Below are 24,153 nucleotides of genomic sequence, written 5' to 3'. Positions count from 1 at the left end.
GCAGGCACTGGGGCAGGAGCAGGGAAAAGGGCAGGACCAGGAACAAGGGCAGGGAAAGGGGTAGAGTGTGTCAGTAGCAGGGCCAGGGGCAGTAGCAGGGATAGGACAGGTCCAGGGACAAGGACAGGGGCAGGGGCAGTAGCTGGGACAGGGACAGGAACAAGGGTCAGGGAAAGGGGCAGTAGCTGGGATAGGGACAGGATCAGGGACAAGGACAGGGGCAGGGGCAGGAGCAGGGTCAGGGACATGGACAGCGGCAGAGAGAGGAACAGGGGCAGTAGCCGGGACAGGGGCAGGAGCAGTGACACGAACACGAACGGGGACAGTCCCCAGGGCCACGCTGGCCGCTCCCTCCGGCCACGCCCCCTTTGACCACGCCCCTTTGCGGGCGTGTCCCGTAACCGTGACGCGCTCGCCCCGCCCCGCGGGGGCGTGTCCCGAGCGCTGCCCGTGACGTCAGGGGCGCGGGGTGCGCAGCAGGTGCGGGCGCAGGGCGGAGGTACCGGGGGGTCCCTGCGGGGCCGGGCGGGGGGTCCGGGACGGGACAGCGGGACGGGGACAGCGGGACGGGGACACCGGGACGGGGACACCGGCAGGGCTCGGCTGGGCACGGCCGGGCTCCGCTCGGCTCCGTGCGGGGGGAGCTGGCGCGCCCGGGTGGGAGCGGGTCCGGGCGCGGGGGTCGCGCTGGGGCTGAGGAGGGTGAGGAGGATGAAGAAGAGGATGAGGAGGGCGGGGAGGAAGGCTCGGGGTGAGCGGCGGGAGCACCGCTGGCAGCCCGCGGTGGGTGACAGCGCTGCGGAGGGGTCGGTGCTGGGGGGGGGAACCACCGAAGCCCCCCGGGCGCTCCCCCCGCCCCAGCCCGGGGGTCCCTCGCTGTGTGCGGCCCCAGCGAGGCGATCGTTGTCCCGGTTTATAGACAATTCCCGGCTGCCGTGGCGGGGCTGGGGGCTGCCAGCCCTGCCCTGTGCGCGGGGAGCTCGGGAGGGCCCGGGCGGGGCTGTTTGTGCAGCTGGGGGGGCAAGGAAGGGCATCCAGAGCAGATGGGCACGGCTCGAGCTAAAGCCGGGCTTATTTAGTGCGGGGCGAGACGCGAGCGAGCTCTCGGAGTAAAAATAATAATATTAATAATAATAATAACGCCGCATCGTGTGTTTGAAAAGCCTTTATGGTTGTCCTGGATTATACGTTTCCTGTTCCTATAGCTGAGGAGACCTCATTTGGATAATTAAGTGTCGTGGTGAAATAGGAGAACGAGGAAAAGGGGGGTTACTCGCCTCCTCTCCTCTGCCACATGGATCTGCCACCCCGTCTGGTGGCGGTGGACAGATCCTCTCTGTGCGGGGTAGTGCCGAGATCTGTCCCCGTCATCCCAGATTCGCGTTTAGCTTTATCTGAAAGAGGGGGGGAGAAAGAAAAAAAAAGTGCTTTTTCCTTTTGATGCCTTTGCTACGAGACGTGTGTGAACAACCTGATTGTAAATAGGGTAAGTCCGGGTAAGGTAGTAAGTGTGGGTGAGTTAGAATGTCTGTGCTGAGCAGCTGCTTTCTCTTTGTGCTGTGGTAAACACGGGGTTGGGATACGAGATGTGGGAAGTGCTGCTGTGCCAGGAAAGGGGTATTTTTCACCAGTTGCTTTAACAAAAACTGACTCCTCGTAGAAACTTTTGGTGATGATAATAATAATAATATTACTACTTCAGATAGGCTGATGAGGCTGAGAACACTGATTTTTTGCTCAGTGAATTTTATTGATCCTGTTTAAGGGCTTTTTGGGGACAGTCAGGGATTAATGTGCATGTTAGATAATAATCTTTTACTGCGCAGAATAGTGGTTTTACCAAGCCATGAAACTTCGGTAGCACGAACTCTGCCTCTTATTCATGTGCTATAAAGGCCATCTTTGTTAAATACTGATTTGTCATTCCCCGAGTGGTGTGAGAGCTGTAACTGATAATCTGCAGAGGCTCGTGGTTGTCCTTGCTGCAGAGGTCGAAGGGAAGAGGAGAATGTCCTGTAAAGGAGTGGCTCCCACAGGGGTGGGGGCTCTGCATGGGCTGAGCAGACCCTGCCCTGGGGTCAGTCAGAGGAGAGAGCTCCAGAGTTTTGCTGCCCAGGTCCGTGTTACATTTAAAATTGGCAGTGGTTTGCTGCTCAGAAAACAGGAGGTGTTCTGTGAGCGTAAGCAGAGATGTTCCTGCTCACAGCGTTGCACTGGGATGATGGAAGTACCTGGAGGGCTGTGTGTGCCAGAAGCAGAGGATCTGCCTGTTCTCAGGGGTATTTCTATGCATGATCAGATGAATATGTTACCTAATTTTTTTCTGTGAGGGCAGAGCTTGTGTAACTCTGGATTTTCAAGAAGCAGGCCCGCATTTCTCCTGTCCCCTCTTTGTGATCTCCCCGTGGCACGGCTGGAAGCTTAGCAGGGCTCCCTGAAAACTTTCTCGTGGCAGCTGAAGCCTTGAATGAGCGGGTTCGTGTGCTGCCGTCACTATCGATATTTTCTACTCTCTCGGTGCGTGTTCTGTCTTTCCCAACTTCCTGCTTCTGACCTCAAACCCGGTGGCTCAATGAGCAGAAAATAGCCCCGTCATTTCTGGGAACAGGGGAAGATCGGAAGGAGCCGGAGTCATTCAAGCACACGGTCGGTGTTGCCAGGCCTGGCATCCTGCCGGCAGCAGCTCGGCTTCCCGCAGGCAGCCAGGAGCCTCCCAGGCTGCTCTCCCTGGCTGGGAGGCTGCCTTCTCCACATTTTGGGGCGAAGTGCTTGGCCTCACACCCGTGAAGGGCAGGCAAATGCCGGGCTGCCCTCACCCCCTGTCCCAGGGAGCGTTTCCCAGCTGGGACATAACGACGTGGAAGTGCCACCACCCCACTGCTGGGCTCCAGTGCCTGCCCAGGACTGCAGGGAGCTTCAGGGAATGGACCTCCTTGGAAGTGTCTGGTTGTATTCCTTATGCCAGGCACTGCTGGACAAAAGCTGCTGTTTCTGTCACTTATATATCAGAAAGGGATATTTCCCCCCTAAGATTATAGCATATTCTTGAGGTATTATTTGGTCTTACCAGCTATTGAGGGCAGTGCCTTGAAGTGTAAAAGCTTTTCAACCTCTGACAGGGCAAGGCAAAGGCTTTCTTGGGTTGGTGACAACCTGTGTGGGATGAACTGGCTTGTACCCTGTGACAAGCAGCCATTAAAGAGGATTCTTGCATATGCCCTACAGGCAAAGTAAAGCATCCTGTTAGAGCAGCAAGTAGGATGTGGAAAAGCAGAAAAAGTGAGAAAACGTAAGGGAGGAAAATAATCTCAGTCTCATTCTGCCTTCCAGCCTCTCATGACAATCCTTCTGAGTGATGAAATCTCAGCTGTAGAAAGTGCCTGTATTTCTGTCCATGCACATGCCAAAGTAGCCATGCCAGGGATGTGTGTGCTGCCCTAAAATCTGGGGAGCATCTTCCACTAAATCCACCAGTGTATCGGAGCTGGGGAGGTTACCCTGAAAGAACACTGCTGTTCCATGGCTGGAGGGCTGCCAGAACACCATCTGAATAACATATGAATGTATTATCTGTGCTTATTAATTTTCTTGCCAGTCATACTGTTTGTTTCACATGCTCTTCTCAGTGGGACCAACAAAGCTTCTTTCTTTAACTATTATTTGCAGGTCTAGTTTAACTTGACAATCAGATGTTTTCATTGATTTTTTTTTTGTTTTGGTTTTTATTTCACCTTAAAACTGCCAACGCACCACTTGAAGAGCAAACTATAGTCATGTATTTTTGGAATTACCTAAGGCAGCACATTATGCAAAGACTTGAACAAGAGCAGTGCCTGCAAAAGCATTTAAAACCTGAAAACAAGATGTTAACGCTCCTCTCTGTAGTGATTTCTGTTTAAAGGTGCTTTTTGGTGTGTTTTGCCACAGGCACTTCTGTACCTGGGCAGAGTCTCACCTGGTGTGTCAGCAACAAGTGCCATGGCTGACACCACCCAAGGGGCTGTGCAGTGGTGTTTTCTGTCATTATGATTATTAGTCCCTGGTGTTTAAGTATATGTTCTTAAAGCCTTTCATCAAATGTCTGAAAAACTTGACAGTTTTTCCCCATGAGGGTGCAGTTCGTGTAATAACAGTAGCAGGGCAATGGATTTGATTTTATTATTATTATTATTATTATTATTTACTAACGTTTTTATTGTAGGAACTACACTGTGTCAGCTTCATACTTTTCTTCTGCCATGCAGAACATGTAGGTGGACAGTGTGTTGCAAGCAAGAAGACTGGGCAGTAAGTGGCAGGTATAGTGTTTCTGAAGAGGTTTGTGTGTTCCTGACAGTTGACAAGACATTGAAATTTGTCTGTAGAAGGGAAAATCCTGGTATGCAAACCTGGGTGCATTGGTGAGAGTTCTGTGGAGACAGAGGAACAAGGATAGATCTGTGACTGTGAAGCTCTACAAAGGACAATTCCTCTGAGGCAAAAAACTGCTGTGACTACAGGCCCTTTAAAGCTGATGAAATCCTGGTGTTTGAAACCAAAATCACCTGGAAATGTGCATGTCCATCATGGCTTTGCCAAAAAGGCAGGGCAGACGGTGGGACTGGAGAGGTGGGACAGTCTGTAGGGACACCAGTGTCAGCCTCAAAGATCAGGTGCACTCTCCACTTGCACACATGGGCAGACTTCAGGCCTCTGGAGGGCTTGGAGGCTCCCAGGAAGAAGGAATACCCAGCTCAGGAACTCAGAAGGTTAAATTCTTGTTCACCCAAACTGCTGTTCACTCCACAGAGCTGCCTGACCTGGTGGCAGCAGAGTTGTTTTGTGCAGGAGATGCCTGGCAGCCACTTGACTAAACGTGAGGAAACACACCTCTTCCCAAGGACCAGGAGTGTCCTGGAGCTCCAGACACCTCTTAAGGCAATGGGTTTGAACAGGGGAGGGGTTTTTAGCTTTTGCTTTGGCAGTACAAAGCTGGGCTCTTCACTTCTGCTCTTCATACAGGCTCTTCACCTGTATTTTATGAAGTAAAGCAGTTCTGAGCACCTTTTGTCAGAAAAGGTGGGGGCAGTTCTTGTGCAGTTCCCCTTCAGCTATTACTCTAGGGGAAGTGTTACTCTGCTGCTGAAGTGGGAGGGCAAACCAGGGAGGAAGCTCTTCCTGGAAGGGAACTGAGCAAGAATGGAATCTCTTACAATTTATCCTTACCATACCTTTCATGCAATCACTAAATGGACCTGGCAAATAAGCTGGTTAGAGGGAAACGTGGAGCCAGTGCCATTTAAGAGCCACTTGTGCTCTTTTTTCATTTGGATGCTGTTCATATGAAATGTAATTTAAATGCTAGGCCGGTTGCCAGGAGCTGGATTGTTGATGTTAAATGTACTTTCCATTAGAGCTCTGTATTGGAAAACGACTTCCTAGCGCTGCAGGCATTGGAAGGGGGGTGGGTTACATCAGGGTGCCCCAGTTGCCCTTCTCAGGGTCTGGCCTCTCATCATGCCCTCCACCTTCCTCTGTGTAAAGACCAGCTGAATCAATATCTGCCATACCCAAAACACCTCCTGACTTCCGGCAGCACAAGGTGTGGTGCTTCTTTTCTGTCCTAGAAAAAAACTTCTTGCCTTTAAATCCCAAAAATCTGCTAAATGTTTTTGGTGTTCCAGACTGCTGATTTCCTTTTTTTTTTTTTTTTTAACTTACAAATCCCCCATTTGTTTTCATAAGGCTGTTTCTTTCACTGTTCCCTATGCAATAAGAGGTGTTTCTCCCTATTTCACTACCCAGGTTAGACTGTCATCTCCCCAGCGTGCACAGCTCTTGATTTAATAGATTTGCTTGCACTGGAGATTGCCTTTGAAGGATCTGACTTGCAGGTTAGCTGTCCCTAGGGGTTGGCATTTCTTTGCAGGTGGGTTAGCAGCTGTGAAAAAAATGCAGATGGTAAAACTGTAAAAATGCAGATGGTTCTTTGTGTCCCTATTCAAGGTTACAAGGTCAGTGCCAACAGGTAGAAGCAGATTCTTACTGGTCCCCAGTCACTTTGCCATAATTATAGTGGCCATAATTATTCTGACCTCTGAAGAGATGCTTGGGAGTGCCAGCCTTGTACGTGGCCTTTTGGAGGAGGGAAAAGGGTGAAACTGGGTCGTCTTGGCAGGAAGGGAAGGCTCTTTGTTTGGGCACCCCTTGTGCTGACAGAAGAGTTTTCCTTCCCTCACATTCCCTTGTTTTTTCTTTGTTCTTGTTTGTTTTCCTGCACCATGTTACCTCCTGACCAGGCCATGCTGCAGGTGGTGGACAACCATCTAAATTGGGCTGCCTGGTTGTTTTGTCCTAGTTTTAGAGGTGGCAACTTGTTGGGTGATGAGACTTTCCCAGGTTTTCAGAGGCTGATTTTCAGAGTCAGTGAAATGGTGGAAGAGGCTGTTGTCACTTGGGTGAGCAGACACGTGTGAGGCACACGATGGTCCTGGCTGTGCGTGTGCGGTGACAGGCTCTGCAGGAGCCATTCCCACGTGGAAGGATCTTGCAGTTACAATTGGTATGGGGCAGCTTGAGCTCTGTTTTTTGGCTTGGTGGGTGGCAATGGGCTAGGAAAGGGGTGGAAGGCGGTGCTGGTCACTCCAAACCAGACAAACAGTGACACCAAAGGCACAGCGATGGGTGGAAAGATTGCCCGAGGAACGGAGCAGAGTTGAAGCAGAGTGTCCTCAGCTGGGAAGAAAGGCCTGGAGAAAAGAAAAAAGATAATAAATTCATGACTGTGCTGGAAGAGGAGGGTCAGGAGCAGTGACTAACTACTTCTGTAGCAGCTGCCTTAGTTTACTGGCCTTGTACAAGGCAGTAAGTGTGAAGCAACCAGAAAGAAGGAGGTGTTTTCAAAGCTTAATGATGAAATTTGTTTCTCTTAAGGATTGGTTGCCAAAATGGACAGGTTAAATTATATATATAAAAATATATATTATATATTATATATATATATATATATAATTTAACCTGTCCATTTTGGCAAGCAGTCCTTAAGAGAAACAAATTACATCATTATATGTATATACATTATATGTATATATATATATATATATATATGGTGTATGCAAAGCATTATAGTTGTGTACTTGCACCTTTTGCTAAGCCTTAGCCAAAGCCAGGTTACACATGTAGAAAGACTGATATCTCACACAGAATTGTGGTTCTTGGCTATTGATACCTCAGTGTGTACATGCGCATAGAGTGCCATGTGCATTCTCCACGTGATATATTGTACTTCAGTGACTCCTGTTTTGCAGACCTTATGGGTGAGCTCTGGGGTCTGATAAGCAGCTTGTTGAAAAAATGAAACCTTTCTGTTGGGGTAGGGGAAATAATGTTTGCCCAGCGGTGTGGAACAAAGGAGTTTGAAGATAGCTTAAGGAAACAATGGTATATTAATGAACTTACCCCTTAGGAAAACTGCTAATGCAGGGGGGGGGAGGAAGGAATAGGAACATGGTTTGCCATTCTTTTTAGCAATTTCTCTGCTGTTAACCACCAGCAGACAGTGCAAATGCTCAGTGACAGTCAAGGAAATCTCTGTTTGCTGGGTTTAGTGCTGAATGAAGTTTAGCAGGAGTGAGGCTGTGCAGGGACTGTTGAGTTCAGCACTAGTGAGACTGTCCCAGCTCTTCCTGCTGGACCTCCTGCAGCACCATGGAAAACAAAGGGTTTTACTGATGGTTGGCTTCGTTCTTTTGAGCTTTGTCTCTGAGAGGTGCTCATTGGGAAACCCAGAGAAATGAACCCTGATGCAAGCTTGTAGGGGTTGATCCTGGTTGCAGTTCACATGGAATTACTAACTGGGGTGAGAACCCTCAGGAAAGCTTTGGTGATACGTTTGACTAAGAGCTCAGGTGTGTCTGCAAAGTATCTGCTTCGTGATTCAGAGCTCTGCCTTGCAAACGCATACCCAGATGAGGAAATAAGGCTAGAAAGTATGTAATGTTATATATGAGTTCATGAGAGTGACAAAAATCTCAATATTGTCACACAGTTCAAAAAGGGCAAGTAGAGATGGGTATATGTGTAGCAATGACTGACAGTGGAAGTGGGGGACAAGGAAAGATTCTTTGTGAGAACCTTAATTCCACAACTACCTCCTGGGCTTGCTGAACACCTTGGCAAATTCTTCAGTTTTCTCACTCATCACAGACAAATCTCCAGTACAGTGGCTGCTGGAAGTGTTCTTGCTGGACCCCTTCTTTTACATCTTGCCTAATCTCGCTTGTGTTACTTTACCCTCAGCTTTGAGGAGGAGAGTTTTTACCCCAGTGGAATATGCCCTTCTTAATTTGGGTTTTCCACTGTTGTGTTGTTTCTCTGAGGTCTCTGCCCAAGCATCTGTCCAGCTGTTAGCAGGCCCTGACCAGTTCTTCCCTGAGTCCCTGTCCCATATCAGCAGGCAGAAGCTCAGTTACTGCCTCCACTCCAAACCTGCCTCCTCTTCAGAAACTGTTTTGACATGGAGCTGTTAAACAGAGAGCACCAGTAGTTCCTTCTTGTTTCCTATGCTGCCATTCCCCTGGTTGCTGAAGCCATTGGGTTAACTCATTCTATCTGTTTTTCTCAGACTTTCTGCAGAGTTGCTGATGTGCAGTTTTCTTTACTCATCCCCATGGCTGTAGGCACCCAAATACCAATGATACTGAGTGCAGATAAATTAATTGATGCATATGAAGGGACAGAAGGGAAGACTGAACTTCACTGGAAAGGATGGGCTGAGCTGACTGTCCTCTTAGGTAGAAGGGCTTTGGAAAACTGAAGTAATCCATGTGCTGGATGGAGTTTGGCAGTGATCATCAAAGCAAGCTGAGCCCAGAGAGTTCTTAAGGCTTATGAAAAAAAAAATCATGCCTTATATATGCCATATATATATATATATATACACATATATATGTGTACCTAGGGTGCAAACTTGCACTCTTCTGAAGTGGGGAGTTACCACATGCCACCTGCCTGGTTTGGTGCATCTCTAAATTCGGGAGGGTGACTGCTGATCCCTGCCTCCTGCAGTCACCCTGTGGGGCAGGAGGCAGTTTTCCACAAGGCAGGAAGCAGTGCCTTGGGTCTCCCCGTGCCAGGAGCAGGCACAGCAGCAGTGCACCAGCTCAGGGAGGCTGAGCAAACCAGGGGGTTGCCTGGGCCATGTCTGGGCACCAAATGGTTACTCTACCACGTGCAGTGGTGTGTAGTATACACATACACACTCACTCTGGCCTTGTTCTTCCCTGGGAACTTGCTTTTCAGTGCTATTTTGGGATGATTTTCTGGGTTAGATGAACATTAGTGACCCATCATGTCCCAATTCTGTATTGGTTGCATTGAAGGGCTTGCTGCCTGCCTTTCCCAGGCTCCCTGAAGGGAGAATTTCCTTGCTGGGGACTTGGTAGGGGCATTGCATTGCAGTGCAGTGGTTAAAGAGCCTCCAGGTAAATGTATGTTGTACATGTCTGTTTTAAGTGGTCTGGCTGGCCTGGCAGTGGAAAAAAACCCCATAAATAAAATTCCTCTAATCCCTGGCATTAGTTAAGCAATTGAAGGTCTTGACAAAGACATTAAAAGATATAATCTGCAGGGTACAGCACTGCCTTGGCAGTAAGCTGGGACAACTTTCTGGGGAGGGGCAGAGGAGGGGCAGGCACTGATCTCTTCTCTGTGGTGACCAGGGACAGGACCCCAGGGAATGGCTGGAGCTGTGTCAGGGCAGGTTTAGGTTGGATCTCAGGAAAAAGTTCTTCCCCCAGAGGGTGGTTGGCACTGCCCAGGCTCCCCAGGGCAGTGGGCACAGCCCCAAGGCTGCCAGAGCTCAAGGAGCGTTAGGACAACACTCTCAGGGACAGGGTGGGATTGTTGGGGTGTCCTGGGCAGGGCCAGGAGTTGGATCTGATGATCCTTGTGGGTCCCTTCCAACTCAGCACATTCTGTGATTCCGTGACTGTACCCGGATTGCAGGGCAAGAGGAGCCTTAGAGTGAACTCAGGTGAGTGACACTGCAGCCTTTGAGCCTCGAGGGCTTCTCTGTGCCTCCTGGGAGGGACAGCAGCCCTGTTCCCTTGGAGTGGCCTCCGGAGCCATTGGAGTCGAGCTGTTCCTGGCTCTGTGTGGGAGAGCCTTGTGGTGCTGCAGGAGCAATGTGTAAATAAACAAGGGAGAGCCTCGGGATCCTTCCTTGGGGAGGCACAGCCGGTGCTGTGAGGTGATGAAACAGCGAGCTGTAAACAAACAGCTCCCTCCACACTGCCAGGGCTGCTGCAGCTAAACATAACCCCAGGGGCTGGGCCTGCCTGGCTCCTGCCACACTGGGCTCCTGAGGCGTTACAAAGGTGAAATTCTTCACTCTGCACCAGCCAGGGCTCGCCTGGGTGTGCTGATGGTCTCCCTGGGCTCAAACCTGCCTGTCCTGGGAGTGGGAGCACTCTGCTGAGCAGTCAGGTCAGCCTGACCCCGCTGCTTGCCTTCCCAACACCCATCCAAAGAGGATCCTGCTGGCCAAGCCTCTCCCACTCCATTCCAGCAGCACTGGAGTCTCAGTGGAGGCAAATTTTACTCCTGGTATTCTTCCCTGTGGCGTGTGGGAGGAGGTGTGCAGCAAAGGGGAATTTTGGTGACCCGTCTGCACCCTGTAATAGGGGAAGGAAATGGCAGGGTACAGCTGCTCCAGGCAAGAAGGTTCCTGAACACGTGGTATATTAATATACGCTTCTGTTTCTCAGACAGGGAGAACTCCAGAAGCCTAATGTAAGAAGTGGTTTGCTTAGTCACGCTGCTTAGAGGTTCATTAAAGTTGTGTTATTGTGACAGTCTTGTCTTTTGATGGCTGTGTCATGAGTAATACATGAGGTGGGGTTTTTGAGTATCTACTCTCTGAGGTGTCTTTAATGTTGCTTTTTGAATGAGGCTGAGCCCGAGGCCCTGATTCCTTGTGGCTGCTTAATGACTCAGTTGTGTGTGATTGGGAGAATACACGATGTGCTGGGGTAGTGTCATCAGGAAGTTATTCACATACAGCCTTGCTCCAGAGTGCTGGTCTGGATGCTTTAGTAATTAGCAGAAATGTAATGGACATTTACGTTCACTCTTTCTCCTGTTGAGGCTATCAAATATGTCTGGAACAGGCTGCTTTTCTTTTTTAATATTGACAGAAACATGAAGTGATTGCTTCTAAATCTCCCTTAAAAGTGGTTTAATCATTAGTGGAAGGAGAGGATGTTGCTTTGCTGTTGCAAGACTTAGGTCTTCGGGTGAGTAGGTGATGCATGACTGGAGAGCAGCGTCACTCCCGCGGAGCTAAACTCATGTCACTTAAAGAAATCACTTCAACTCGCTCTCTGCCCCTGTGATAGGGTTAAAAATAAATGTGCTGCCTGACCAGGTATTTCGAGGTCTGTTTCTCACACCACGCGGGGCCTGCTGGAGAGCAGGGCCTGCTGGAGAGCAGTCTGGGACGGAACTCCAGGCTGGTGTCATGGATGAGCATGGTGGTCATGGATGAGCAGGCCAAAGCAAACCCGTTCTCCTGTTTGTTTCCCCTCTGCAGGGCAGACTCTGCATCCCACATGAACTACGATAATCCTCCTCCTTACCCCGGCCCGGGCCCCACCGCCCCGTACCCGCCCTATGCACAGCAGCCGGGTGGGCCCCCCGGGCCCTACCCCGGGTACCCCCCCGGGCCGACCGGGCCCTACCAGCCGGGCCAGCCGGGTTACCAAGGATATCCCCAGTACGGATGGCAGAATGCACCTCCACCCCCAGGGCCGGTGTACGCCGACGGGCCGAAAAACACAGGTATGTTTGCCTCCTTGCACGAGTACACATTGACCTTGAAGTCATTTGGTTACCAGTGCCTGGCCCTAACCAGGCTGGGGGGGGGGGGAGGCTTGTTTGGGGTAGTGATTTTCTGTACAGCTCGTTTTTTGTTTGAAGGAGTGGTTTTGTTTACAGCCTGCCTTCCTGCTTTTGTTTTGCCATGGTGTCTCCAACAGCTCTCTGGTTGTTGGGAGATACAGCTGAACATCCTTAATGCTGTTCCTTAAGGGAATCTTTGTGCTGAGGTCGTTACACAGGCTTTCTGCTGGATTTAGGTTTGCCACAAGTCTCATTCCACCTGTCTCTTGCTTGATAAGTTTCAACCAAGGGCTGCTCAGTTAAAGCTCGTAATATTCAAATGTAAGATTCCTGCTGAATTAGTGGGCATCGGTTTTCTTCAGCCCATCAGTCTCTGTCCAAGTGATCTAATCGTTCCTGGGCTTTCTGGTGGTTGTTTTATTTCTGAAGCCATTATCATTCTGTGGAAAAACCCAGATTTCTGGGGAAGGGAAGGAGGAGGATGTACCTTCCCTTGGCAGCTGGCTGGTCCATCTGTGTGCCACGTCCCCTCAATATGGCATGTTGGTGTGCTCTGGCACCCACAGCTCTCGTGGGGCTCACTGCAGTGCTTGCAGCAGGCTCCATTTGTCAGAGGAGGGCTGAGAAGATGATTAAGGGAGTGGAGCTTCTCCTCCTTTATACAAGGAGAAGCTGAGAGAGGTGGGACTGTTCAAGGGGTTTGAACAGCAGTGTGGGTCTGTCGGGAGCACCCAAATTTAAGCAGTGAACAATTGGTGTGAGTGAATAAGAACCTGAATTGAGTGTAAATCATGAGTTCAGCTTTCTCTGTAACAGAGTGAAAAATCTGCCTTGGAGTAAGAGGCAGCAGCATGGAGCTGCTTCCCACCACTTCCACCACAGGAGCTCTAAGTGTAATCAGGGTTTTCCCTGGGATCTGCACGTGATTTTGGGGTGGCTAAGAGACATTTCTCAGTACTGGGCAGGGGAAAAACTCCTGGTCTCCCATGTTGAACATCTTTGGTAAGTGTCAGTGTTGCTTTGCTGCTATAGCCACAAAAAGGGCAGAAGCTGAAGGGAGACTGGGATTGTTGCCTTGGACAGTCTGACTTTGAGCCAGGTCTGCTGCCTTGGAGGCTTGAAGGATCTCATCTCAAACTGGATCAGGGAACTGGTGACACTGAATGTCCTCTGCTCTGCCCACAAACCTGTGGAGCAGCACAAAGGACTGGGCTGGGAAATTGGAGAGGAGAAGTAGCCAAGTGTTTGAGTGTGTCTTTCCCTGAGAGCCCAGGCTTGTGCTGCAGGAGGGATGGTTTTGTTGTGAAACCTGAGCAAACACAACTGCAGTTCTGCAGAAACAGTACTCTAACCCACAAACCAAAGATCTTCTGGTAAGTCTTGGCCTTGAACTGCTTTCCTGTAGCCATGGGTGGTCTCTGAACCCACCTTGGGAGCCTCTAATTTGCACTGCTTTTGCTGAAGTGGATGTAAAAAAGTCATAGAATCATAGAATACTTTGGGTTGGAAGGGACTTAAAGCTCATCTTGTTCCAACTCCCTGCCATGGGCAGGGACACCTTCCACTAGCCCAGGTTGCTCCAAGCCCTGTCCAACCTGGCCTTGGACACTTCCAGGGATGGGGCAGCCACAGCTTCTCTGGGCAACCTGTGCCAGGGCCTCCCCACCCTCACAGGGAAGAATTTCTTCCCAATATCCCATCTAACCCTGCCCTCTGGCAGTGGGAAACCATTCCCCCTTGTCCTGTCCCTCTATCCCTTGTCCCAAGTCCCTCTCCAGCTCCCCTGGAGCCCCTTTAGGCCCTGGAAGGGGCTCTCAGGTCTCCCTGGAGCCTTCTCTTCTCCAGGTGAACCCCCCCAGCTCTCCCAGCCTGGCTCCAGAGCAGAGGGGCTCCAGCACTCAGAGCATCTCCATGGCCTCCTCTGGACTCTCTCCAGCAGCTCCACGTCCTTGTGCTGTTGTTCCTCAGGGCTGGAGGCAGCTCTGCAGGGGGATCTCACCTGAGGGGGCAGAGGGGCAGAATCCCCCCTCCCCTGCTGCCCATGCTGTGGGATCAGCCCAGGGCACATGGCTGGGCCAAATTGAGCTTCTCATCCACCAGCACCCCCAAGTCCTTCTCCTCAGGGCTGCTTTCAGTCCCTTCTCTGTCCAGCCTGTGTTTGTGCTTGGGACTGCCCCAACCCAGGTACAGGGCCTTGCACTTGGCTGTCTTGGACTTCACGAGGTTCACACAGACCCACCTCTCTGTCCAGGTCCCTCTGGATGGCACATGTTTGTTTTACACACCTTTATTAATGTGTGCAAAATAAAGTCAGGGCTGTAACTTGGTGTTTGTCTGCAAAAGCTTTTTCTTGATTCTCCTTCTGTTAAACACCCTTCACCCCCCCCTCCTTTACTCCTCTTTGGCCAGTCTGTCAAACTGGAACCTGATCTTTGTCCTGTGAAGTGTAAGAGAGCTTTCAATAAGGCTTTGTTTAGGGATGGACTCCAGGAGCATCTGATTTAAATGGATGTCCCTAAAAAGGCTAAATTCTGAAAATCTGTTCCACTAGTGCTATATATCTGTTGGTGTGGCTGAACCTCTAATGTAAAAAATTGACGTCTGAATTTAATCAAGTCATTGCAGTCTGCCTTGCTGGTCTGGCGTGATTTCATGTGGCTTGTCAGTTCCTGTGGTGTTTCCAAACACTTATCTGGGAAGAGCTGCTGTGTGGATGCTTTCCTTCCAGAGCAGATGTCTTGCTCTCCTAGATGACTTTGCTTAATTTAATGAATTAAGCTACTCCAAGTAGTACATCAGTATTTCTGAACCAGTGTGGACATAAGTCCACATTGAAAACTAGGAGGTTTGCTATACTTTAGATTTTATGCTTTACATAAAAATTGTGGTTATACATTAAGACTTAGTGGTGGTGGCCGTGTGACTCCCTTGTGTTACAGCACTGTGGGAGGGTGAGATCACATCAGCTGGTGTTCCTTGGTCCCTTCTCCCAGAGGGGTTGGAGTCCAGTGTGTCCAAGCTGGCACCCCTCAGGGTCACCCCAGCTACCTCCACTGTGCAGGGCAGGAAAGGCCTCAAAGCTTATGTTTCTTCTCCAGGGGAAGGAGCAGTGAGCTGGAGAGCCTGGGTGACTTGCTGAGGTGGCACAGAAGACCTCATGGCCATGGGTTTGGGTTTGGGTTTTGTTTTTTGGGTATCTGGCTTTTGGCCTTGCCCAGGTTACCCATACCAAGGTCTCCACAGAAACCCCACTTCTCACCTCTTGCAGGGGCTGACAACTGACTTGGCTGTTGTTTGTTGGAAGTAAACAGCTTGACCTTTACCTTTAGTGCTGATAATTTGTATGCTGAGCCTGAGGGACGTTATCCTTAAAGGTGTCTGATTCAGCCTCCTCATGCTGTGAACGATGTGCTGATCTCTGTCTGCAGTTTTCCTGCTGTCCATCCACACAAAGTCCATCCAGGCATGAGTTCCTGGAGTGCAGCAGACATGCCACACAGTGTTTTCTGTGGGTAGAGGCAACCCTCCTGCACCAGAACAACACCCGGAAACACACAGCTTTAGGAGCACAGCGTAAGGACCAGCACCTTCCTGAGCAGCAGGGCTTGCTTAGGAGGAAGAAAATCTCTCATTCCACGAAGTATCTCCTTTCCTCACCAGTATTTTCATTATTTGTTATCAGCTGGCATAAGGAAACCACAGCAACTGCTGACTGGTCAGCTGGTACTTTCTTGTCTGTGTAAATTTTAGAGGTGAAGTGTGACTCTGCTGATAATGACACTCTTTAAAAAGAAGTGGAAGGAGCCAAAGTCCGAAGTGACACACTAATTCTGAAAGCACCAGCTGATGTTAGCAATCCAGCCAGCTTCATTTCTCCCCCCTGCCCTCCTTATTGATATGTACCAGTGTAATGGATGGGGCTGCTCCCTGCTGTGCCAAAGGGAGCCAGGCTCTGTCAGCAGGCACTGAGGGCAAACAGAGCTCAGTATTGCATCTGACCTATTGGACACACAGGGTGGAAATCTTATTTCTGGAGGTTGATTACTTGTAGCAAAGCCGGCTGCGATAAGAGTAATAGTCACAGTGATGCTGTCTGCCTCCTAATGTTTGGCCAGCTGCAAGAATAAACAGGTCACCTAGATACAGTCATTGCCTGCTGCCAGAGGGGTGGATTTTTCCTCTTTACCTGTCTCAGTGTGGAAAGGAGGGGATCCAGATCACTCTGATTAGGCTCTCTGGTGCCTTTCAGTGGTTATCCCTTCACATCTCCAGCCCTGCTCAGCTGAGCCTTCCCCAGCAGAAGTTAATGTGGAGGGCAGCAGGAGCAGTTCCAGCAGGATTTCTCTCTTGTCTGTTGGAGCATTTAGTTTAGCTGTTCCTGTACCTTCAGGACCTGTAACTTCAAATGCTGGAGTCCTGCCAAAAAAAAAATTAGTCTCACTTGGCAGTTGTCCTCTTCTTCTCTGCTTCTCATTCTGTAGAGTGCCTTAAAACCCAGCATTCTCTCTCCTGCAGGATTGCTGTATCATCCCTCCCTCTGTCCCTGGCTGCACAAACAGCAGGGGCTGTTGGCTGGCAAACAGTGCAGTTCTAGGGCTGATGTCTCACCTCACCTTCACTGCTTTTCACCCCCAGGGAGGGGGTAATCTGATAAAACACTGGTGCAAAGAAAATTATTCCCAGTTCAGGTCCGGTATCTGAAAACATGCTGCAGACAGACTGGCCTGAGGAGGCCGAGGCTGGCTCCATTGGGGGCTGAATTTAACAAGGCTGCTGTTCCAGACAGTCCTCATCAGCTGGGCTCCAGGCTGGGTGAGGAGCAAACCCTGCACAGTCTTTTCCAGGCGCTGCACAGCCTGTGGTGCTCGAGCCCTGGGACTGTGCAAGGAGAGTCTTTTTGCCCTGCTCACTGTGGCATGTCCCCCTTGCTTCAATACTGGACTTTGTCCCTCCTTCTGTCTGTGACCCAGAAAACTCTTGCAAAATCCTTAGGTCTGTGCTGTATAAATGCCTCCAGGCCAGGTCTTGTTTAACTCTAGGACTGATGCTGGTTTTCAGTGCAAACATTGCCTCAGGCTGAGGACTGTGCTGTTCTTAGCCCTGCAGTCGATTAGGTTGAAAACATCTCCTTGCTTTAACAGTAAATTAAGATTTTACTGATTTTAAAAAAATGTTAGAGGAAGCTCTCAAATTCTGTAGTTTTGGGAGATGTCTCTCTTCTGTTGTAGTCCAAAGGAAAGCTGAAGAGTCTGAAGCCTGGGTTATTATACTTCTGAGCTGAAGGGAAGCTTGTTCCTCATATGACATGTTTCCTGTGAACTTTCTAACCTCTGTGCTGGGGTTTACAGTGCTTTGGAGAGCTGGCTGGCATCCTGCAGAGACCTGAGTGAGTACTCACTACAGAAGGTGTGCTGATGTCCTGTAAGGAGTGCCCGTAGCCCTGCTTTTTAGAGACCTCGAATCCTGCCTGAGCCCACCAACACACCATAAATGCTCATTGGAATGACTTCCATTGTCTCAGGGATCTCTTAATACCATCCCTGTGTGCTCAGGTGAGGAAACTCAACCCCTTTCCAGCTCTGAGCTCAGCTGAAAGAAAATCATCTGCGCAGTTGCTGCCGAGTCGTGTCCTGTGCATTGTGTGAGAGGGGAACAACGTCAGCCAGCGCAGCATTGGCTCTGGAAAGTGCCCTCTTGGCACAGCTGCACAGCGATTTCCCCGAAATGTGGGGCTTATTCAGCTCCCTGAAGGCTGAGACAGCTCTCCAGGGTGACTGTAAGAGCCGCTCAGACTTACGGGAATGGAAAGGCAGGAATTTTCTTAACCTGCTGGACATCAGCGTGCGGCCACAGAGGAGGGCAGGTCCAGTACCAGTGTGGGTAGTTGTAGATCAGTTGTTTCTGCTCGAGCCAGGCTGAAATCAGGGCTGGGCCAGCAGCAGCTGTCTGGTGGCAGAGGGGATTTGCAGGTGGAACTGTCTGTGCTCGCTGGCAGTTTGCTCTCGTGACACTTGGTTTCTGCTCGGGAGGCTCTGGCAGTAGCAGTTTGTGTTTGGAGCTGGGGGTTGTGAAACTTGCTTTGAGAGCTTTGGAAGATTTTTTTTCTTGAAAGTGGGCTATTGTATTTCCATCTGGCTGTGGTATCTGTTTCAGGAGTGTGCTAAGGTATTTCCTGAAATCTGAGTGTGGTGTTGGTGGAGACTGTGAGCACAGTGAAAGCCTCTGGGCAGGAAGGAGTTGGGGGGCCAAGAAATTACAGGCCTGAAGCTGTTAAGCATGAGCAAATACCCCCAGAGAGGAGAAAGAACAATTAAATGCCTTCCTTGCCAAGAGAATTGAATCTCATCTGTGCCCAGGCTGTGCCTGGAGTTCTAATGGGCAAGGGAGGAGGCCTGGGGCAGATAAAACTTTAGTCCCTGTTCCCAGCCCTGCAGTGTCTTCTTCTGCACTTGCTGGCTGTGTGTGGGGTTTACTCCAGGAGATGTGGCTGTCTGGGAGGTCAGGGCTTAGAGTTCCTTCCTCCTGCAGCGCTGGGTCTGCAAACCCAGAGAGTGCCCCTGGAAGAGGGGCTCGAGGACACTTGATTTCCTGTCACTGCTGCATCCCTTGGGTGCACTTGTGCTGGCTTTCCTTTCTCTGGCCTCCATCCTGGACAAAAGGGCTTTCCAAGGGCTTGTGTCGATGGTGTTGTTTTAAGCAGTTTTAAGCAAGACTTGCTGGCTGGCTGGAGAAGTGAAAACAAAGCTCTCAGTACAGAAGTGGTTTGTGATAAAACCTCCTTAAGTGACAAGTGGGAAAAGGCTTATGGGTCCCTCCTCTGCTGTGTGCTCCCTCCCAGACGAGCCTGTGGTGTTAAGTAATGCTTCTGCCCAGCTGTTACCATGGCAAACAGCCACTCAGATACCACGGGAAGGGTTTTTGGTCTGCAGTGGCAGTGGTTGGTAACTCCTTTGCTGCTGCCTCCTCTCCTGTGCTCCAGACCCTGGCATGGGATGGGCTGGGATGGGCTGGGCTGGTTCTGGCATCAAAGCCCTTGTGCTGCAATCCTTGTGGACCCAGTGAAGCACTGCAGTAAAGGGGCACTGCAGTTTAAGGTCATAATTTTAGTTTATACCAAACCAGGTGAAAAGTACAGCTCATTCCTTTCCCTCATGGAGCTAATGATTAACATATCAATTAGGCATGAGAAGAAACAAAATGTGTATGCTTAAGATAAAGCAGACTGTACATGAAATGAGAAGGTACTGTAGTATTTGTTTTAAAAACAAAGTGGGAGTTATTTGCACTGGATTGTGCAGGCCAGTGCTGTGTGATTACAGGGAGTGCTACCATTTCGGGGTGATTCATTGTGGTCTAGGCTCTTTAAGACTGATTAGAAGGTGTGAGGGTGTTCTCAGCTTATCCCCTCTCCCATCCTGTTTTAGAAAAAAGCAATGGAAGCATCAAAACTTGAGGCTAGAACTGAGTGCTGTCTCAGAGAGCCTCTGAGAGAAATCACCCCCATTTCACATCTTTGGGACCACCAGGTCCAAAGGGTTAATGGGATTCTGCTCATGGTGGTGAGGACCCTGTGTGCCTGGAGATGGTTGGAGTGCCTGGCCTTGGGCAAAAGAGAGGTACAGAGCAGCTGATGGAGTCCCCAGTACAGCTCCCCACAGCAAACTGGGTGGCTTTAGCTTGGAGGCACTCGGGCTTCTGACAAGAATCACACAAAATCTGCAGTTCCCTTTGCTGGCAGATTTTGGATGGGGTTTTGTTGGCAAAGCTATTCCAGTAGGAAACCTGATCTCTCTCAGTGGAATCCTGCTGGTTACAGCGAGTTGGGAAGCCGTGGGGTGACTTGCATCAGTAACATGCAGTGCAAGAGTTCCCAACAAAATGATTTTAGGAGGTTTGGGGTGCTTTTACACTGTCCTTTCATGTGCTGTTGACAGAGGATCCCCTGTGTTTATAAAGCACTCCTGCACGGGCTGAGGGAGTGTGTGAAGGTGCTGCCACGTGCTCTTGATGTCCTTGGGTACTTGTGTCACTGTGTTGGTGCTCTGAAGCCAACATTCAGGTGCAGTGTCCAAAATGAGCAGGTTGGTGTAGGGTGTCTCCAGCCGAGTGAGAGGCTGGGCTGGGAGCAGTTCATCCAGCCTGCCTTGGAGCTGGTTTTTACTCTGTGCACTCTGGTAGCTGTAGGTGAACAGGGGACCACCCTTCACCTGCTCTGCTCCCCTCCTCTCCTCTCCTCTGCAAACCCAAGGGGTTGAAGAGAAAAACTCTTCAGTATTAATTCTCTATAACTATGGTTAAAGTCTCTCTGGCAATTGGTGTGGGACATGCAGCTCCTGAAGCATTGATGAGGCTTCAGAGAAAGCTTTATTAAACTCAAATTGAGAGGGATGTGTGGTTGTTTCTATTCAGAGTCTTGCCCAGATGCTCTCCAAGTCTGAAAGCTTCCAGTGTTGATGGTGTGTGCTCTCAGAGCACAGCAGTGGTTGCTCCAGCTCCCCTTGAGACTTGGTCTCTCTGAAGAGGAACTCTGCTCTGGAAGGCAGAGACTTGTATTTCAGGTGTTGTCTTTGAGGCATTCCTTGAACTTGAGAGGTGAGTGGGTTGGGTGAAGTACAACAGCCCCTCTCCATGGAGAAAAACACAGCTTTTTTGCAGATGCTTGTGCCACAACGTGCTGCTGGTTTAAATGACTGCCAGCTTTTAGCAGAAGAGGGGGAATTAACACAATCTCTTTTCAGTGCTGTTCCAGTGTTTCTGACAGAAAGGCACATCCCAAACTTACGGTGAGTCCTGGGAAGGCGTTGACACGGCTGCTGTCCCCTGCCCTGTCCCAGTCTTGCCCCCAGCTGTGCCTGTGCCTTGGCCAGCTCAGGGCAGCCCTTTCCAGCACAAGCCACAGCAGAGGTGCTGGAGGGCTGGCAGGGCAGGGGGGGGATGCCCATGGATGCTGTGACCCACTTGTGCAGAGAGGCAGCGTCCAACACGAGTCAGCTGAGCTGCCATGGTGAGAGCACCCGGCTCCCACTGCACAGCCCTGAGCCTGGAAAAGCCATTTCCTTTAATATTTCAGCAAGTGTTTCATAACAGCACTTTATGCACGCCTTGAACATGCTTTGTCGGCATGTCCCTGACACTTGGCTGTAGCTTAAAACTTCTAATGGATTAATCATAAATACTTCAGGCAAATGCTCTGGTGTGCCTGCAGTCCCGGACAGCTGATGGTAACTGGCACAGGGCAGCCTCCCTTCTGCTGTGTGGGTCTGGATGTCTCTGGGCACAGGGACCCTCAGTTTTGGACAGGGCTGTGTGGGTCTGGATGTCTCTGGGCAGTGGGACCCTTGGTTTTGGATATGGCTGTGTGTGTCTGGATGTCTCTGGGCAGTGGGACCCTCAGTTTTGGACAGGGCTGTGTGGGTCTGGATGTCTCTGGGCAGTGGGACCCTTGGTTTTGGACAGGGCTATGTGGGTCTGGATGTCTCTGGGCAGTGGGACCCTTGGTTTTGGATATGGCTGTGTGGTTCTGGATGTCTCTGGGCACTGGGACCTTCGATTTTGGACATGGCAGTGCTCTGGCAGCAACAATCCAGCTCCCTGTGGCTCCGAGGTGGGACAGCTTGAACAGCACCTGGCAGCCAGCTGGAAGCCAGGGCTGCCTCAGGGCTCCAGCACAGGGATGTCACCGTCTTGCACAGGGCTCTTGGAACATTTGGGGTGTGTTTTCCCTCCACTCTTTGTAACAGGACCTTCTCAGAGCAAACAAAGGCACTAAAGAGCTGCTTGTTCAGAGCTCCTGGATCCACCAGGGAAAAAAAAAGCCCAGGCTGAGCCCCTGGGTCACCTCCCCATGGAGAACAGGCAGTGGGGCTGTGCCTGCACAGCAGATGCCCCCTCTGTTATTCCCGTTGGTGAGAGGGAGACTGCCTGGGGCTGGGGCACAGGCTGGACCCGAGGGCAGACATTTGGGGGTACTGGGCTGTCCCTCTCTCTTCCCCACCTGGTGCTGTCAGGGTTTTGGCAACGTGTGAGCTGGAGGGTCATTGTGCCCATGGCTCTGCAGAGCTGGAGCAGTGACAGGGAATGGTTTCCTGAGCACAAAGCAGGCCCGTGGGAGGGCCAGGCTGATGCCATGAGCTGTCTCCTGCCACCACCATGTGTGCAGGTTGGACTCCTGTGTGAGGGCACGTTTTCCATGCAGACCACAGCAAACAGACCCAAGGAAGTTGCCAGGAAGGCGAATCACCTGCCTGCCCTCAGATTGCCACAGCTCTGGGTGTGAAAGCCCAGGCTCAGTGAGGAGGAGCCAAAGGTGAACTGCTCCTCTGTCCAGAATGGGCCTCAGGGCCTGGCACAAAGAGCAGGCAGCACGCTGGCCTCAGGTAGGAGACCCTGCTGGGAGAGCTCCATCCATCCCTCCTGTGTGCTCAGGCAGCTGGCAGAGTGCAGGAAATCCCAGTGGACTGCTGGGAGCCTCCGGGCAGCCCTCGGGGGGCAGAGCTGGGGTGGTGTCTGTCCATGAGGTGACACCTCATGGTGTCACTAACTAAATGCTCCAACAGACTGCTATGGAAAGGGTCAACAGACGAGAGAAATCCTGCTGGAACTGCTCCTACTGCCCTCCACATTAACTTCTGCTGGGGAAGGCTCAGCTGAGCAGGGCTGGAGATGTGAAGGGGTAACCACTGAAAGGCACCAGAGAGCCTAATCAGAGTGATCTGGATCCCCTCCTTTCCACACTGAGACGGGTAAAGAGGAAAAATCCACCCCTCTGGCAGCAGGCAGTGACTGTATCTAGGGCGTTTGGGCACTCGCCCCTTGGCCAGCGGGGTGTTCCAGCACCACCACCTCCTGAGCTGTGCCTCAGGTGCAGGAGGGGCAGAGCTGGAGCAAGGGCTGGTCATCCGGGGGGAGCGGCAGCTGTGTGTGTGTGGCAGGGCTGGAGCAGAGTCAGGCACCAGCTCCTCCCTCCGGTCCAGACACATTTGCAGCTGGGGAGGGTGGCACCTCCTGGGAAAACTCCGCCTGGCTCTTGTTCCTCTCCGTGGTTATACCGTGTGACTGACCCGGCCCCTCTGTGCCCCTCTGTGCCCCTCTGTGCCCGCAGTGTACGTCGTGGAGGAGCGGCGGAGGGACGACACGGGCGAGAGCGCCTGCCTGACAGCCTGCTGGACCGCGCTGTGCTGCTGCTGCCTCTGGGACATGCTGACCTGAGCCGCCCGCAGAACGCCATGCAGCCTCCCCACTCCTGCCCCCCGACTTCTTTTTTTCTGTTACTGTAATCAACTGCTCTGCTTTGCACAGCCAAGAGGTTCCCGTCTGTCCGTCCTAGCGCCTTGTCGGGGGTGGGGGGGTGCAACTCCTTTATTTTAGTAAAGGAAAAGGAGAGGGAAAAAAAAAAAAAGGAGAAAAAAAAAAACCCCTTTTTAACATTTCTAAGACTTTTGTTGTAACTTTGAAGAATGTGCTGATGGTGTATTTCAGCCAAAGGCATTCTGATGAAATGTATATTTACCAGTTGAGATTTTCCTAGCCCTAGAGACGAAGACATACGCAATAATTAAAGCCAACAGTTGATTTTCTTCGCTAGGTCCCGGCTGTTTCAGTCAATCTGTCTGTGCAGGGTCAGTGTCCCCTGGTGCTGTGTGTCCTCAGCCCCCCACGGGCACTGGCTCTGCAAGTGGGAGTCCTGGGTCTGGCGCCTCCAACCCCCTCATCCTACACAGGGCGGCACAATTGGGTTTTCATCCCTCGGGGTTGGGCGGGCACATCCCCTTCTGGGACCAGCGCCCTCTCCAGCAGCTCCTGGAGAAGCACAGGCTGAGCTGCTGCAGCTCCTGGGGAAGGACTGATCCCAAACTGTGATCCATCATCCCCTGCTGCAGAGCAGAGGCTTGCAGGGGGTAAATTAATGGATAAGAAGATACAAGGCCATGGATTAATTTAGTGCAGAAGATTTAGAGCTGAAGCTGTTCCATGGCACGCCTGGCCAGAAGAGGGATAAAAAGCTTTTGTCTGCAGAAAAGTGGGAAAACCTGCTGCTGGTCCCAGGGGGTCGCATCCCACTGCCCCCCCAGGACCAAACCTGATGCACACACCAGCTTTGCTTTGCAGTGCCCGGAGAATGCCCAGGGATCTTGGATCTGTTTGCCAAGGGCACTGCCCTCACTGTCCCTCAGATGGCCCTGGTGCTCTGTGCACCTCAACTCAGAGCTCAGCAGTGCAAGTTTGGGGCTCTGGTCTGGGGTTTGGGGTTGATGAGAGCCCCTGGCAGCTGCCTGC

At 51.1% G+C, this 24,153-nt stretch overlaps 1 protein-coding gene across 4 annotated transcripts; it reads left to right on the top strand.

Moving 5' to 3' along the window:
* The first annotated feature begins 331 nt into the window (after window positions 1-331).
* Window positions 332-23,460, top strand: CYSTM1 (cysteine rich transmembrane module containing 1). Of its 4 annotated transcripts, none has more exons than XM_051793754.1 (3): window positions 332-480; window positions 11,570-11,817; window positions 22,979-23,460. In XM_051793754.1, exons 2-3 carry the CDS (start codon window positions 11,589-11,591, stop codon window positions 23,083-23,085), a joined length of 336 nt encoding a protein of 111 aa, XP_051649714.1. In that variant the 5' UTR covers window positions 332-480; window positions 11,570-11,588; the 3' UTR covers window positions 23,086-23,460. The 4 variants fall into 4 exon arrangements, with proteins under 4 accessions (XP_051649714.1, XP_051649713.1, XP_051649711.1 ...); XM_051793753.1 differs by having other exon boundaries at window positions 408-499; XM_051793751.1 differs by lacking the exon at window positions 332-480 and adding an exon at window positions 1,317-1,486.
* The last annotated feature ends 693 nt before the right edge of the window (window positions 23,461-24,153 follow it).

The sequence above is a fragment of the Manacus candei genome, unplaced genomic scaffold (assembly GCF_025592945.1).
Source record: "Manacus candei isolate 608988 ecotype Guabito, Panama unplaced genomic scaffold, ASM2559294v1 h1tg000037l, whole genome shotgun sequence".
Classification (NCBI taxonomy): domain Eukaryota; kingdom Metazoa; phylum Chordata; class Aves; order Passeriformes; family Pipridae; genus Manacus; species Manacus candei.
This window is presented reverse-complemented; position numbering and strand designations above follow the sequence as displayed.